Genomic DNA, 17,893 nt, shown 5'->3' on the forward strand with positions numbered 1-17,893 from the left:
CTTCTTTGCGCACCTTTGTAATTTCTGCGGTGTAAATGAAGATCTTGTAAATAATCTTTATCCAGTTGAATCTAGACGGACTATACTATCCTCAACTCATGTATTACACTAAAAGTTTTTTCCAAAAACAGTTTTTCCATTTTCTGTTGGCTATACTAATTCATGTTTGTTTTATTTTTCAGCAAAAAATAAAAAATAAAAAAAATCAGACAATACAATTAAAAAAGCGCGAGAAATACTGCCAGCTCTCAAGATTTTACGTGTGGTATAAAAGAAAGAGTAAAAATTCAATTACTTTGAATGCGGCAAAGAAAAATGAGGTTGGTGCAGGTTGAGCACTGAGAAATTTCAAACTTAGTTAAGGATGAATTTTAAAGTATAATTTGTTCGGTTTTTAAGGTTAGATGGAATTATTAAATTTTTAAAATAAAACAGACGGGAATCGAAAATTGGTTTACATTTTTCACAATGAAGTCGAATGAACCACGAGAAGGAGGAATCAAATCCACTGATTCGCTAATTAAATTCTCCCTCCATTGTCTTACAGTCAATGGTATTCCATTGTTCTCAAAAAATATCGGGCACTCCTCCACTGTACCTTTCCCTGTAATCGGGTCACTAAATGGAGTGCAGATGTTCGCTAAAAGCAAGGGTGTGGAGAGCGGTCTAACACGAACAGAGACGGGGGTCGTGTTTTGGAAAGAATATGAAACTGTCAAATTTATTTTATTGGTTTTTGAGAATAAATGCAATGAGCGGTTCTTGGAAACGCTTTTAGAGAATCTTTACAAGAGTTTGATTATGAGCATCGGTGAAACTGAATTAACAAAAAGCAATAACGTGGAACGCCTTAAAAAGAAGATGAAATTGTGTTCGCCCCTTTTGGATGCCATGTTAGCCCCTTCAAAAATTACCGCCACTTTAACACAAACGACTGAAACCCTACACATCAGTAATTCGAGCGTTTTGATCAATTATTTAACATCTTTTACGGAGGATTTAGATAGTGAATTCGGCTGTATTACCGTTGACGGACGTGTAGTGGTTGCTACGGAGAAATTCTGGCAATTACAAACTATAGAAACATCACTCCTGTCTTACGTTGTATATAATTTACGTAATGCGACGGCGTCAGATACGCCGGTATATCTACCGAACGGAAGTCCCGTCGTCCCGCATCGTTTAATTACGGTCACGTTAATTGATCACGTACAAATTGCGATTGTTTGTGGCCCTGAACCTTCTTTACATGAAATTCAAAACAAACTAATCGTCCATTATTGGTTGCCGCTTGTACCGTATTTACGGGAATGCTTGCGGTCGTTACCGCGTTCTTTTCCACCGGAAATAAAACCTGATCATAACGTGATAAGCGTGATTTTACTAAACACGGTAGAAGGAAAAAGTTTGATATCGTTTCACACTCACGGTAATAATACGGCCATTGACATGGACGAAATGAGTTCTAAGGATGTCCGGAAAAACGCGTTACTGGATTTCTACCTGTCCGCTAATAATTTTTTGAAAATAAACAATGATGATGAAACGGATGATTCGAGCGCAGCGAACGTAAGCGAAACGAAAGAGACGTATCAATGTTACACTACGCATAAATGTTACGCCTTGAAAACGGCTTCTTACGAGATATATGTATTGTTTTCGCGCCTTGTTCCAACTTATTCGATGGGCTTTCTTACTAAAGCGACTTTGAAAATGTTGACTAAAGATAGGTCTTAGTTATTTTCATATATACTAGACTAGATTTTGTACTTTAATTGGATTCATTTTTGCGAGATTTAATTTAACGTTTTCGCAAATTCTTGAATCATTTTCACGTAAATGAGTCTCGCAAAAGTAAGTCTATGGGAAATTAATATTTTTAGCATAATATACACTGTAAATTTGCTATCTTAGGCATATTCAGGGTAATTTCTGACTATAATCACGCTCATTCACGAAATAAAATCCTCGCGATTTTTTTATAAATTCTGATTCGTGAAGGTTTACCCGGTTTGTAAAGTACTGTAATCTATTTTCCCTTTTTAGGTTACTATCACATCAGCCATTTTTCTCGCCTTGATTATTTTTTTTCAAATTATAGAAAGATTCGAATAATAGAAGTTCGGATAAGTGAGAGTCTATTGTACTGCTTTAGACCTGAGATTAGATATATATTACTACATTCAATGGAAAACATTTTCTCAAACTAAAGAGCCTGTCTGCAGCTATACACCACAGATTTCTGTAAATCCCGAAGGGCTAGATGGAGTGCTTAAGCTTTTCCAAGCAAAAAAGAGTGAATATCGCAAAAAATATTGTTGCTATTATTTTCGAAAATCCGCGAAGGTTCTGATTGGTCAAACGCTGAAATTCTAATGTAATGTCACGTGACCTACAATGGAATGTTGGATAAAACTTGGTAAACAATAGCAAGGCTTTTCCCACCTATTAACATTGTTTTTGGGGGTGGAAGGGGACAATTTAGGGCAATTTAGAAAAAAATTTTATCTCAAAAGTTTTTGCCAAATATTTTGTCCAACATTGTAGGTAGGATTTCCTACCGAACCAAGGCACACTTTTCAGTCAAAGTACGCTATCTAGCCCTTCGGGTTTTATATAAAAGTGTGCATGCACTTACTTGGGAATGTGTTTTTGTGATCATAATTTCCCATGTTCCTTTTTCGAGTGTTAAAAATGAATACTTTTTATTTCCATACGTTATTTATATCATGCTATATATTTTTTTAATTGTACAGAAATAGTTTGGATATGATAATTTTTTTTAGGGCTTCCAAGATTTGATACATGATAATAGACATTTCAAGGTACAACTTTCTCAGAGGGTATCAATCATATCACACATCGTAAATCTCGCACCTTCTTTAAAAAATTTTCAGTAATTTTACGGAGCTTTTTTAGTCTTGATGCAATCTTGTATCTTTGTTTATATTCGTCCTTCTCTGGGGTCTAAACTGCTTCGAGAACTGATAAAAAGGAGAAGGAGAACTAATTTTGGCAAGAGCTGTTTCGAATCTTATTTCAAAGTGACGCCTAATTTTTGTCGAAATGAGACTAGGCTGTTCTTATTTTTTTTTTGCACTTTGAGCCTCAAATTGTTCTTATCCTGTTCTTATTTATAGGGTGAAATTGAGCTTCATACCCAATTTTTACTACACTGACCCATAAATTGCTTAACATTGAGTAATTCCAAACATTGTTCTTATTTTTCGGCGATTTTGAGCCTCGTCGTTCTTATAAAATTGTTCTTATAAAAAGAAAAAGAGTGTAAATGTCTTAGAGAACTGGGAATGTTCTCTTTATAGAAAAAGACTAATTTTCTAACAATTTATTCATTTCTGATAACCTATTTTTTCAATATTTCAGTACTTTAAAAAATCAATAAAAATAAATGAGATATTAGGCAATGAGCGAAACACCACCGTCCACAAATGAAAGTATTTTGAATGAAGATGTTTCGAGTGACAGCACAGAACCAAAGGTATATTGCCGGGGCTACTACACTTTTGACCCGATTTCGTGAATTTTACGACCCTTATTGGACCAAATTTCGATGTTTTTGGAGTCAAAAGATTCTCCTATTTTTCAAACCTTTATTTGGACTTCCAGGTTCCGAAAAGGCACCCTAAAGGGCGGTACATACCCGTACCCTTCACTTGCCTAAGTACCCCACCCTGAGTTAATTTATTCTTTGCATTGTAAGAACAGCCTCTATTTTGATTGTGGTTTTCTGGAATTTTACGTGATTCTTGACTAAAGCAATCTATGTTATGATATCTAAACCCCGTGCGTTCAATTTAAACCTGACCTTAAGACCATGTTCGAGCGCAACAGCTCTGTTTCGCTCTGAAACGAAATGAAACCATGCTATTGGTTAGAAAGTGACAGAAAAATTCAATTTAACCAAGAACTGGTTCATTTCGTTTCGGAGCGAAATGGAACCGTCACGTGCGAACGTGGTCGAAATGGTAAATGACATTCTGGCATCTGACCACGGAATGGGCTCCTTGTAGCCCTCTGTTCGTGCCACGGCAAACATTTCTACAGACTAAACGTTGACAAGGCCTCGCATAAAAATACAATCTTTTACCACCTTCTTATCACGAGTTATGAACGATACTTGACCTCTCTAAAGCTAAGGTTTAGACAAGAATAATGATTAAGCTTTAAAATGACCGTCAGATTTTTGTAAAAAGTCTTTACTTTTTTTCTCTTTTTTTTCAGCCAATGAGATGCATCGATTTTATTTGGAGATGGAGAAAATGCACATGTAAGCAATTATTTTGTAAAGCCCTTTTTTCAAGTGAGGAATTATCGACGGGGGAATGGACATAAACATGTGAGAGACTTTCATGACGTTTTAATCAATTTCTAAATATTTAAAACGCCATGGAAGCTTCCCAATCAAGACTGTTGTATTATTTGAATAAAGATTGCTAACTGCTTTAACCTTGGGCTTAGTAGACTAGTAGAGTAGATAGGCTGGTTGGTGGACGGGGTTAGTTGGCGGACGCACGACTTTAAACCCAGAGGAAAATAAAAGAAGCACATCTAAGTTTTTATAGTTTTTGAGAAAGTGAAATTATCCGCCAACCGGCTTAATAGCTAGGTTATGCACGGGTTTATTTTGACCGTAAAGTGCGATACCATAGGCCTGTACATAACTTGCCAAGCAAACCATGCAAGTGAAATCTTAAGTACAGGCCTACGATATCGCATTTTAGTAATAAAATTCCGCGACAGTGTTTTTCATTTCAATGTTTATTGTAGTTAGTACAGTAGTCTATACAGACCCGATATCTACGGCTAATTTCAAAATTCATTGTCGTAGAGGTACTACGCTATGATAATCGTGAGATACACTCTGGTACAGAGTAATAGTACAGTAGTCCGCCCCTGAGATCGATTTGAGGTCTAATATTTTGTTTGACGATTCCTTTACAGCTGCTGGCAATCATTTTCGCCACTATTACATTTACGGTGAATTTCCATTATGTGAATTTGAGAAGGAGTGTATCAAAAGATGTTTTTCGCACAAGTTCAAGGACCACGATGAAGATAAGGTGGGTTGTGAATGATGCATTAGCAAATTTTGCCTGTATAGGTCTGGGGCCACTTGAAACAAATTTCATCAAAATAAAACATAAAAAAGTTGCATTTTGATTGATAAACTTTCCGTCATTTTAGGTTGGGCAACCACAGTAACTTTCTCATCAAATTGTAACACTTTTCGTGTTACAGTTTTCAAATGTTTTATTTTGATTTTTTCAAGTGGCCCCCAGACCTTAACCTTTCAACCTCTTAACCTCTTAACTTATAACCTTTTAACCTTTTATGATCAATATGATTGCTTGTTGACCAAATTTTCTACAGTCGTAAAAATCAAGACGTGAATTCTCTTCCCTTGAACTTTCAGCAATATTTATTGAAAGCTGAACAACAGATCAAAGACAAAGAAGAAAATTTCACCGATAAACCCTCTCGTCATGTGTGGGAATTTCGTGAAAATCCGGCCGCTGATTGGGGGAAAAAGAACAATACTGAAAATGCTGCGGTTTGATTGGTTGATATGATGGAGATAAACTTTTAATGGCTCAGCTCGTTGGTGGCTTGAATACACAAAACATTGCTCCAGGTACCTAGAACTTGTTTTCTTTTATTTACAAGGGAAGAAAGTGGTATTATTTTTCTAAAAAAAATATATTTCTACAATTATTAATCACACAAAAAAAGATCTAAAAATGACAAAAGAAAATCTCACAGTGTACGTCACTCACAAGTCTAAAGATTTTTTTCCGTAATAAATATTCCTATCAATACGGCTAGAATCAAATCATATCAAATTACGGTGCACCGGTGATTTGTCTAGGAGAATTCCTAGTAGAAGTTCTGGCAGTGTTCATGCCACTCCTTTCGCGCATACGTTCTAGCTCTTCTTGTAAATATTGTTTTTCGATTTGTTCTGCTCGTAATGTAGATTCGGTGTCTTTCATGCGAATTTCTAAATCACGAATCTAGAGGAGAATAAAAATTGTTTTGAAAATCTGGCTTCTAAACAATATTATTTTCTATAGTTCTATAAAGAGAATTTAATCGTCAGTGTTCGGTCACTAAAAGCCGAAAGCAACAATACACGGGTTGCAAAAGTTTATAAATGCAGTCAAAACATGTGATTACATGTTTTTTTTTATAAGCATACAAAAATCCGAAAACAGGCTCATAGATGCTTAGGTCGAAAGCTTAATAAGGCTGAAAAATGCTTGAGGGGATGCTTAAATCTAAAGCATAAATTTAGGGAAATACTGAAAATCCGTAAAATTCCAGTCAAAAAAAGCCAAAATCAGGAAAAAAACATTTTTCGTAGGCTCAAGTAATGCTTGCCATATGCTTAATTTTCCCCATATCTGAGCCTAGATATGCTTATAAGTGCAATGCGTATAAAAAAAAAACATGTATTCGATATAGTTCACGTGATTATATCCCCATGTTACTTGCTTTACAACTTACAGTTGATAACTTTATTAGTGTCAACAAATTCTCAATCTATTTCAAAATCTATTCTCCCAGTACCTCGGTCTGATGTAAAGAATGTATTTAGACCTGTGAATACTATTAGGTTATTGTATGGGAATGAGTTTCTCAATATAAAGAAAGAGCGGTTTAATGGCCTGGGCCCGGTTGTTCAAAAGAGGATTGGCGAGCGATTAGCTTAATGTTTGATTAAATTAGCGGTAATCGGGATTAAATCTAATCCACTTTTGAACAACCGGGCCCTGAAGATTTGTTGAACTGTGAAAACGAATGCGGCTATTACTATTTGATTTTGGCCTAAAGATTAACTTTCGCCACTGGTTTTTTCTCTGAGTTCGATTAAGATTTCGAGACGTAAAGATCTCCTTAAAAATTCAGTGATGAAGAGAAACCAGAAATTTTTAGACAATAAAAGATGGAAAGTTACCGTATCGTTTTGATCTTCCACTTGAGAACCTAGTTTTGATTGTTCTTCTCTCTTCAATTTCAATTCTTGAACCATCTTCAGCATCTTGTTACTATGAAGAAATAGAGAAGTATAAAACCACGGCTTCGGATACGATCTTCTGCCAAATATTTATAGTATTTCTTACGAATGCCATCTAGGAATGCGAACTTTAACCATTAAGATGTCTGAATTGAGCATTTCGATTGCAGTTAGAAGGTTTTAGCTATTTCGAAGAACCATCATTAAAAGGCCACTCCGTGAACTATGAAAAAATTTCAACCCTACCTTTCATCAATCTCTTGTCTTTTCTTATCTTCTTCTTGTCGTTGCAGTGTTTTCTGTTTCTCTTGAAGAACTGCTATCTCTGTCCTCAAATCTTGAAGCCTACCATAATAGAAAAAACCGTAAAAATCAACTACAGTCGACTCTCGCTAATTTGAACTCAAACGGGGAATCTTATTCGTTCGAATTACAGAGAGATTCGAATTATAGAAAGATTTTAAGAGGGTTTCTCCTTGACGGGGACTGGGAATAAAGTTGAATTATAGAAAGATTTGAATAAAAGACGCTTTCGAATAAACAAAAGTATTTTCAAAAATTGAATTCAACAAACATGGTTGATACCATGGGAAAAGTATGAAATTCTGAGCTAAAAAGGTGTACTTCCATCCACATAACCTTTGCTTGAACATACAAGGAAATACAACCATTTGAAGCTCAAAATCATGACCGTTTGGAGCACTCTTGGTGTTAAATTTCGTCTAAACTGTACTGGATCCGGTAAGATTGTTAAGCTATTCATGATATGCACCGTTGCAATGTCTTCAACGGACCCAACACCTGATTGGTTGAAAGTGACGTATTGACTGATTTTACGTCACGTACAACCAATCAGCTGCTGGGTCCGTGATGTAATGTAAGACTACTTTAGGCGTACAAACTTTCGCGAGCAGAAACTTTCGCGATTTTAGCGAATTTTGGCCCTTTTCGCGAATGTAAATGTCTTTAAAAATTCTAGGAAGGGCCAAAAGATTCGTAAATTCTTGCGAAAGTTTCTGCTCGTGAAAGTTTCTGCTCGTGAAAGTTTGTATGCCTAAAGTATGCAATAGTGCATGTCATGAATTTCTGCAAAGTAAAATTGTTTAGCAATTCGAATTTCACTCTTACCTCTCACGGTTCTCAACTTCATCTTTTTCTTTGATGTTGACAATAGATTGTAATTGTTTCTCATTCTGTTTCAATTCCTTTAAATCGAATTCTTTCCTCAGACTTTCCTCTTGTAACGATGCATTTTCTTTACGACGTTCTTTCAATTCAGCTCTATAATTAAAAGTTAACAAACGTCAACGTAAATTTCAACATCTTACCTATTCTCATTGTATTACAGTTGACTCTCGCTAATTCGAACTCGAACAGGTTATCTTATTTGTTCGAATTACAGAGAAATATTAGAACAGAAAGTATTTTGAGAGGGTGTTTCTGCTTGAAGGGAACTGAAAACAAGTTCGATTTATAGAGAGATTCGAATGATAGAAGTTTGAATAAGTGAGGGTTTACTGTACATTCTATCCTCAGTCATCTCTCTGTAGGAAGAACTTGTACACGCCCCGGGCGTTTCGAAGTAATACCGTAATAATTTTTTTTCGAATGAAAAGGAAGAATTTTAACATTGAACCCAAAAGTGTTGTCCCTCTTTCTGTAGAAAGAGCTTGTACTCAGTCTTCCACCATCACTTACCTAGTCATTTCCAGGTCTTGCTCCATCTTTTTCAAATAAGTTTCAAATTTCAATGATGATTTCTCCTTCTGTTTTCTAGGAGAAAAGGAACACCAAATTAATCAAATTGGTTGATCCTCCTGACTGAGTTCAATAAAAATTTCAAACACAGAAGCAACTTCATTTTATTTTCATAAAATCAAAATAATCATTTGATGTGCATACGATGAAATGATAAACATTGTGAGCATGGTTTTTAATGACCACCATATTTCAAAAACTGTTTCATTGCTTGTACCTTATAAAAGCGAGTATATGTATATGTCTTTGTTTTTTAGTGACGGAGACGGTTAGCTTCTGATTTGTCTAGAACCTGACGGTAAACTCGGTTTTTGCTTAGGCTACTCTACGAACTTTCGAGTTGGTTACTCACGTAAGACTTTTGACTTCACTCTCCAGTTTTTTGATGAACTTTTGATGGTTAGATGATTCTTCTTCTAGTTTTGTCATTTCTTCTTTTAAATTGTTCTGAAAATAAAAATCTGGATATCGTTTTTGCAATGTCATCGCGCTTTATATAATAGCTGCATTCTGCATAGTGTCCTCCCCCCCTGGATTCAGGGGTGGGAATGGGTTTTGAGGTCAAAAGGACGTATAGGGGGGAAAGAATTTTTTTTGAAGCCAGGGTGGGGGAAAACGAGGGGGGGGAATGGAAAATTTTCATTCTAGGCATGGAGGGGACTCACCAAAATCAATTCAAAATTGAAAAACATGGTTTTACTATCGCTCAATTGGGTGTATAGCATATGCTTAGTTTTTCTTTCATTTATTTCAACCAGCAATATTACGGTTTGAAAACAACCATCCTTTCCATTTATTCTTGAATTAGAACTACCTTAGGGAAAACAATAAGCGTTAAATTCATCAAATTACAGCTTTTTATGCTTGAGGGGGGGGGGGACAGAGAAATTTTTGGAGGCAGGGTGGGGAAAAATGAGGAGGGGGAATGGAAAATTTTCATTCTAGGTATGGGGGGGAAGAGACCCTGAAGGACACTATGTCTTTTTCACCGTTCAACATATTTGGTTTTATATCGATAGCTGACATTTAAAAATTTTTAAATATGAGAAAATATCATATCATACAGTATCATAACCTTCTGTCAGGCTTAATTCACGGGCCACCTCTCAATAAGGTTTCAAAATCTTACCTAACCAACATGCGGTTATGAGTCCCACAAAAGATGCTAGAGATCCTCAAGGGTTGACCCCCTACTAAAAACAAGCCAGACCTAAGTTTACCTTTTCTTCATTTTTGTCGTTGACTTCTTTCTCAAGATCCATAGTTTGTGTTTGTAATTGTTTGATTTGACCATCCTGTTGGTTGCAATGAAAAGAATCGTATTTAAAGGCTCGAGGTACCACTACTTTGGTAGAGCTTACAATGTCAGCACAACAAAATATAGAAGCATGCCCAAAATGTAGGTTTTTGTGTTTGACTTTCACTGTAATTTATTCAGTTTGTTTGAAAGTTTCGAGATGGATAGGGATAGCTATCTATCTTGATTATATATATATCAGCATCTTTTTCCTTTTATAAGAACCAGTAGATTTTTTGATGAGGCCTCGGTTGCACTTTGAGCCTCAAATTGCTCTTATCCTGTTCATTTTTACTACTTACTGCTTATTGAAATTGAGTAATTCCAGGCTCAGTATTGTTCTTAATTTGTTTTCTTTTTGGCGATTTTGAGTCTCATTATTCTAATAAAATTTTTCTTATAAAAGAAAAAGAGTGTATAATGGAAACAGACCTTGGCTTCATCACGAAAAACTCGTTCTTTCAATTCATCTTTCAAACGGGTCACGTGGTCTTCTAGAAGCGTATTCTTTTCCTGAACGCCACTCATTGTTCCAATCTTTTCCTCCAGTGAATTGATCTTCTGTAAGGTAAAAGAAAAAAAACTTTCTCTTAACCGCAAGTAAGTAAGTAAGTCTGCGACCTCATTCAGAGGCTCCTCTTTCCATAGCTATCTACCCGAAGGTAGGGGGCGTCATTCTTGTTCTCTTGATTTCTCCCCTTACCCTTGATCCTTCTCTTAAATGCTGAGCATCTGGCTGAGAGGCTTTGAATTCCATTTTTGTCCTAAGTTTCTTTGGTATGACCGGGCCGGTGATTGAACCCGCAACTTTGCGCACCGGATGCTATCACTCCACTACGGTCGTTCTCTTTATAAGCCCCTGGAGACAGTTTGATCGAACTTTTTTAGAAACTAAATTTCTCAAATGTCCGATCAAAGATGATGGATATAGCAAAGTATAGGGGTTGTAATATGAGTCAGTAGGCTTGACACGGATTAATTATTCCAGATCTTCCCGTGCCCCACAGTAAACATACTCCTGCAATTGACTTCATTATCTGTTAATATTCATAAAATTTCAAACTTGAACGAATTCGATAAAGAAAGTGAAAACTAGAAATTTAATTTTATTGATTAAATTTGCATTTTCACTTTTTTGATCAAATTTATCTGGCCAAGCAAGAAATTTTTTCAAGTTGAACGAATTTTTTTGACCGTCTTTTGACCGTCTTTTGACCGTCCGGTTACGTAAAGACGTAAAGAGCAGATACAACGTTTTAAAAACGTTAGAAATTTTGTGCTACGATCGCCAAATTTATATCTGAGAAACTTCACATGGCCCCCATCCCCACTGTCAGTGTTAAGTCCTCGCGACTCGACATTGATAGTGGGGTCCGGGGGACAGATTTTTTTCTTGCAAAAATAGTTAGAATTCTTCTGTCCCATTATATTTGTTTGGGGAATTGTAGTTTTATGGACTTACCTCAATACTGCTGGTGTTGGCCTCTGTCAACCGTTTCGCCAAGGCTTTGAATTTCTTTTTGGTCATCCGAAGCTCACCGTTCTTAAGAGAAAAATATGTCTAAGTTTCAATGAAAATGTATAACTTTCAATATTTCAAACAGATTTTTAGGGGCACCAAATCTACTTACTTGTACCTGAAGCCTTAGCCGGATCATCATTACGACGACTGTCGGTGATCAATGTTAGGATGATCATGTTCTTTCTTTTACTCCAAAGTTTTTTTGTATAATTAATCTCTTGTTATCAAGCTACGTTATCAGCTAGACTTCTAGCGTTTCGAGTGCTTTATTTGTTTATCGTTATTGAGTCCCTTGAGTTTTATGTTATGTAGTGAACATAGGGTAGCACTATCAAAGGCAGAACCACTGGTGTAAAAGCTATATTGTTAAGAAAAGAGTGGTGTGTTCAAACCCTAGCCCGAACAGGAATAAGATCTCTCGAGTGGCAAACACTTTGTACATACCTTTGTAGTTAATTCGCTCAGATTCCCTTCCAGTGTCTTTACTTTATCTTCTAAAGAACTGCAAAAATGAATATTAAATAACTTTTTTGAAATGGAATAAGGATGGTTGAATGTTTGTTTCCCAGCTGTCAGACGCTAGAGACAAAGAAGGGGTATGCACTCTTGGATGGGAAATAAAGCCACTTATGTCTATCTGAAACGCATGAACCGCGTGGTTTTCACGCAAACGCCATATTGAAAAATACGCCGCGTGAAACAAAGATAGCATTAATTCAATCCGCGATTCTAAAAGCGGCGCAAATTCCTCTCTAACCCTTCGGTGGGTATCAGCCATTTAAAAAAAATGAAACGATAACCAACCTTGAGTTTGATTCCATTTCTTTCCTTTCATCTTCCAAAGCTTTAATCTTACTTTCCAAACATACCATTTCCAACTGTCAAAGAAGAAATGAAACGATAATTAAAGGTTGTATTTTTACATAAGTTCTCCCGTTTCATATCAAACACATATTTCATATCAGGACAGTGTCTCCCTATTGTTATACAGTGCCGTAGGAAGCATTTTCATATTGGGGGGGGGGGCTGAAGTTTGGTGACACCGCGAAGACCAACCATGGTTTGGGCCGAGGGGGGAAATTTTGAAAATTTGAATTCTAGATTGCTTAAAAATACACTCAAAACATGCACATAAAGACAATTATGATAAATTAAAAAAGAAAAACTTTGCATTTTGCAAAATAACCATTTTTGAAAAAATTATTGGGGGGGGGGGGGGCATAGCCCCCCTTGCCCCCCCCCCCCAGTTGCTACGGCACTGTTATATTATGCTGATATAAGCAAAAAATGTTTTTCTTTTCCTTTTCCTGACCAATCTTGCTCCACATCCGTGTCAATCCAATGTGAAAAAGCTTGTGAATTAAAATTGATGAGTATTAAGCAAACGATGTCACTCTTAACCTTTAAGATTTGCTACAGTGATCGTTATACTTGGTGCTTTCTGATCAGGAGTCAAGCGCATTTACAACTTGACTATTATTGGTAGGTGTAAGTCAAAATGACGTCATATTTTCTAACAGAAGTACTCGAAAAAAAAACTGGATTTTGACCACTGTCTTTCTAATTTTAGTAACAGACAATGGTCAAATTCTGGCTGCTTTCGGGTGTTTCCGTTAAACGAATAACTTAAGGCCGGTCTCCAATTGCGCGCGCTGCGATCGCACTTTATCTGGAAAAGCTACCACGTTAATGGTCAAAAGAAAAATGAAGCAACTCCTTTTGCACGATCTGACGTATAACGGTTAAAGAAAGTTGAAATGTATTCAACTTTTTTTTCGAGCGCGCGCTACTGTACATTTTTATGACGTAATCTTTTTTTCCAAACAAAAAGGATTGAAGCCAGAAGATATAATCGCAGCGCGCGCAAGCGGAGACCAGCCTCAAAAATAGATCCATCTAAATCTGGAAACTAAGAAATTATTCTACCTTTCTTGATTCTGCTTCTTCGAAGAAATCATTTCTCATCTTCTGCATTTCTTCAACCTTCTCCTGTAGTCTCTCTTCAACCAACAAACGACGATTCTCCATGTTTTTCTGTTCTTGTATACTGCCATGAAAATTTCGTTCCATGTGTTTCAGTTCGTAATCTATCGATTCGCATCTTTGTTGAAGATCGAAACATCGTTGTTGTGAGATCTCAAGTTCAGCTTGTAGACGACAACTACACTCGCAAGAGATTATGTTTTCTTGTTTGGACTGTAAATAGATAAAAGGAATATTACCAAAGCGTCTCATTTGACACCCCCCTTCTCACAGACCAACTGGGAACCCTCCCACTGGAAAACTAGCCAAGATATCCCCGGTGGAAAATTATCCTCCAATTTTTGTCCCACTGAAAATAATCAAGTAAACCAATCCTCGCTGCAAAATATTCTGCTAACTTTCCCAATCTCTTCTTTTCTAAATATCCATCGAATTTCTGACCTGAAAACAACAGAATTTAATTCGCAGGCCATAAAAATATGGGAATATCAACCCCCGAGTTTCGGTCGTTACTTTTACCCCCACTGGTTGAAAAAATCCTACCGGGTCTGTGAGAAGGGGGTGTCATCTGTAACTCGAACTTAACGAAGTTTAACTTTTACTTTTGCGAAGCTCCACTTTTGCATGAAATGGTGTGTAAATTTGACCGGTGAGACAAATTGTGAATTTCTATTGAATAATCTCAGTCCACGCTTGATAATCGTAAATTCGCAAGTTCAGTATTAAACTAATGCTAGTTTGGAGGAAAATGTAGAATACCTTTTGCAAGCTGTCTTCGCAGTCTGCTAATTCATCAGCAATTTCTTCCTTTTCTTTTCTCAATTTATCTTTCTCTTGAATCAAAACATCTTTCTCTCCTCTCTGTATCTCCAATTCTTTCTCAAGAGTGGTGATCTTTTGTTGGTAGGAGATATTGTCCTTCTTCACATCCGAGATTTGTTTTTTGATGCCATCAATAGATAACTGGTATTCTGCTGCGTAGCTTTGAATAGAAGCTTGTAATGAAGAGTACTTTCTTTCTTTATGGCAAGTCATTTTCGTTTTTGTTTTGTGTGTTGTGACTTGGCCAGTTGCGGAAAACGTTAAATATGAAAGTGAAAGTGATATTGCATTGCAATGTCTTCGACGTCAATTTGTTTTCCAAGTGACGTCAATTTTTTCTGGGAGTTCTAGAGTGCCATCATCATTTTTCTTTCATTAAAAATATCAACGAAGGTTGAGTAAACCACTGAGATTCATATAAACCTTTGGCAGAATTCCTCGATCCTGGATAAACAAAGTCTTTATCGGACGTTCTTTTTTTTTGAAAGTGGTCTGGGTTTATAAAGATCAGTGATGGTAACCAGATGACGCGGGGTCCTAACCCAATTTTAACCCTTTATTCAACTAGATTTTGGTGCCTAGGTTGGTACACGTTTTTTTGACCTACCTAGAGGTCCTATAAATTAACCTGTGTTTGTCCGTTCGTTCGTCTGTTACCAACCTTTCTCGGGATTAAATCATAGGAATTTTATGATTTTTGGTACAAAGGGGCAGAATGGTGACTACCAAAATGTGACGGAGCCCGATTTTCGAAAAAATATGAAAAAGCTCATTTTTCGGGTTGTTATAGGGCCCCCCCCCCCAGTGGTTTGCGTGAATGCGTGAATGGGCTTTTTTGGTTGCGTGAATGCGTGAAAATCGAAAAAAAATTGCGTGAATGCGTGAATTGAAAAAACTTGCGTGAACGTGAAAATCCATATTTCTATTGCGTGAATGCGTGAATCTGCCCTGTTTTCTGCGTGAACGCGTGAATTTTTCCTTTTCACAGTTTGTAGAAAACCCCAAGGTGCGCACCTATCCGAAATTCAAGCACAAAAAAATCAGCAACTTTCAAATTCTCTATTTTATAAAACGATTCATGATTTAGATGCGCTTTCTAGCAATCTAGACACCTTAAACTTCCAGATTTTTTTGCTCGGGTCAACAATGTATTGGCCCTCGAATCTTAAATAACTCTAATTTGCCCCCTTGAAAGTGTTTGTTTAAGATAAAACCATGGTTACGCATGATGAGTGATCCAGGGCCAGGGCCAGCCAGGGCCAGAGCCACTGGGGGCAGGAGGCGGCCATGACTTCACCACGTTTTTGCAAATAAAAAGAAACTTATTTCAAAGAAATTTTTACCCATGATGTAGACTTTCGATAACCTGATTTCTTGGCAAAATTAGTCCGAAATGGAGTCGTATTTAAGCACCCTCTGGGGGTTAAAATAGAAATTTTCTCCTGTCGGCGCAAAACATGGTTGCGCCTCCTTGTCACTATTTTTTCGGCCCCTCCCCTCCAGGAAATTAATTCGCGAGCCCTGATTAAAACCTTTCTTTTTAGATTTTTTGATCGCTTCGCTCGCAACAAATGTTCATTCTTTTACCTCATTTTACAAGCTATCAAGCGATCGTGCCTTGCCTCTAACGAATTTAGACTACATTCTTTTTCAATGGTGTTAAAGAGATCACTTTTAGCCAAACGCGAGTGACAGAAATGCAAAAATTTCCTCTCTGCGTAAACCATAGTTGCACCTCCTTACCCCTGAGCTAAGCATCATGGTGTCATACTCGAGTTTGTTTGACCTATTTTTGATAATGGTTAAGCTATTTTTTGTACAAAAATTCGCCTGCGGCGCATATCTTTTCACTTACTATCGCGATACGTTAACTGCAGAAGCTTCACCTTTTCCAATCGATTGTGACAAGTTAGAAGAATCAAATATTTTGCGTGATGGCATGTGATTAAAGTTGAAAAATTACGTAACACTTTCTATTTGGGGGCTTCTTATGACGCTACCAAACACGGTGTTTTATAGTCAGGTCTACAGGAAAAAATCACTAATGAGTTAAGTTTTTCTCAATTGCATGACCAGATCCGGTCGAATAATATCTCGAGTACAGCCTTGTCATACTTTTTTATACAAATCGAACGTTTTACTCCATAATGGCGGAAATTTCGTAAATTACGTAACTTAGCGAAATGTGAAAGACCTCTATTTTTGACATTTTCCCCGATTTTTTCCGAAAATTTCCCCGATTTCCCAAAAAATTGGGTTTGCGTGAATTTCGAGAAAAACTTGCGTGAATGCGTGAATTGCGAAAAATTTTTGCGTGAATGCGTGAAATTTGGGTCCGCTGGGGGGGCCTCTTATAGGGTTTTTTGAACTCTTTGAAAAATCTGTTCATTAGTATTTCCTGATTTTTTTATACAAAGACGTAAAATTAAATTGTGCTCAATATGAAAAAGTTCATTTTTCGAAAAAAACATTTTGGCACCAACTTGCCAAATTTCAAATTATTCAGTTTTTGTTTCTACATTGCTTTCATTAAACTTTTATCATTCATTTTATAAACAGGTATGTCCAAAAAAGTATCGCTTGTTTATAAGAACATAAGGCTTCGATGTTAGACGACGGGTTTGATATAGTAGGTGTTAGTTTATTTATTTTGCATTTTATTTGATTACATAGATATTTTATCTTTCCAGCTATTTATCAGGATTCTAGTATATAAAATAATGATTTGATTTTGATTTGATATTTTTATTATTTTCTTGTGATTTTGAATTATTTTAAATCGCGAACAAATGAACCAGCTGAGGAAAGAAATATCGAAACTTTTCTCACGAAGACTGCCATCTCTTTTGAAGTACATTTTTTATAAGAACAACTTCGTGACCTATATAACCGCATGGATCAAGGAGGGAATGAATGGGTCATTCCAGTTTTTATTCGTTACCCCCCCCCCCCCCCCCCCCCCCCAATGGACGACATGGAATTTCCGTAGCAAATTGCTTTCAAGATAGTCTGGAATTTCCATGGAATTCCAATACTTTAATGCAAAATTAAGTAAAATTCATGGAATTCCGATACTTTCTCTTTAAAGTTTGCCTGGAATTCCGTGCCAAAATTTATTTCAAAAATTGGTGTCATCCATTAGGGGGTGATGTTTTTTTTTCTGGAATGGCCCAATTTGTCTCTTCTAAAAATTATTACTGTACTTAGAAAAGCCTTCTCTCATGGCGTACTAAAATATCTATAAACAAACTGGAAGCGGGTAGACTAAGGAGACTTTAGCCTCTCCACTTTTAAGTAAATGAGATGTTTTTATCAACTTCTTAGCAAATTTCATCTCATTTTGAGCCTTCAGCCTCCCCACTTTTACGGTGGTTCCGCTGGAGCCTGGAGCTACGTGCCTTACATATTGAGTCTGTGTGTGCCCGTCTTTCAAAATATTATTCCTTTAAGCGCTGCCTTTATTTGATATGAAGCT

At 36.6% G+C, this 17,893-nt stretch overlaps 3 protein-coding genes across 3 annotated transcripts; 2 read left to right on the forward strand and 1 right to left on the reverse strand.

Moving 5' to 3' along the window:
• Positions 1-186: 186 nt before the first annotated feature.
• Positions 187-1,843, forward strand: LOC136804307 (protein fuzzy homolog). The gene has a single exon (XM_067061013.1). It carries the CDS (start codon positions 469-471, stop codon positions 1,735-1,737), a length of 1,269 nt encoding a protein of 422 aa, XP_066917114.1. The 5' UTR covers positions 187-468; the 3' UTR covers positions 1,738-1,843.
• Positions 1,844-3,388: 1,545 nt separating this feature from the next.
• On the forward strand, positions 3,389-5,790 carry LOC136804309 (synaptic plasticity regulator PANTS-like). The gene is made up of 4 exons (XM_067061015.1): positions 3,389-3,499; positions 4,243-4,288; positions 4,963-5,081; positions 5,435-5,790. Exons 1-4 carry the CDS (start codon positions 3,425-3,427, stop codon positions 5,576-5,578), a joined length of 384 nt encoding a protein of 127 aa, XP_066917116.1. The 5' UTR covers positions 3,389-3,424; the 3' UTR covers positions 5,579-5,790.
• A 68-nt stretch (positions 5,791-5,858) lies between these two features.
• Positions 5,859-14,704, reverse strand: LOC136804308 (golgin subfamily A member 6-like protein 22). The gene is made up of 13 exons (XM_067061014.1): positions 14,356-14,704; positions 13,540-13,809; positions 12,418-12,491; positions 12,058-12,115; positions 11,554-11,634; positions 10,524-10,652; positions 10,015-10,089; positions 9,147-9,241; positions 8,735-8,809; positions 8,165-8,317; positions 7,283-7,381; positions 6,977-7,067; positions 5,859-6,032 (listed from the first exon to the last, which is right to left on the reverse strand). Exons 1-13 carry the CDS (start codon positions 14,629-14,631, stop codon positions 5,862-5,864), a joined length of 1,647 nt encoding a protein of 548 aa, XP_066917115.1. The 5' UTR covers positions 14,632-14,704; the 3' UTR covers positions 5,859-5,861.
• Positions 14,705-17,893: the final 3,189 nt, after the last annotated feature.

This window comes from Clytia hemisphaerica, unplaced genomic scaffold (genome assembly GCF_902728285.1).
Source record: "Clytia hemisphaerica strain Z4C2 unplaced genomic scaffold, Clytia hemisphaerica genome assembly, whole genome shotgun sequence".
Classification (NCBI taxonomy): Eukaryota; Metazoa; Cnidaria; class Hydrozoa; order Leptothecata; family Clytiidae; genus Clytia; species Clytia hemisphaerica.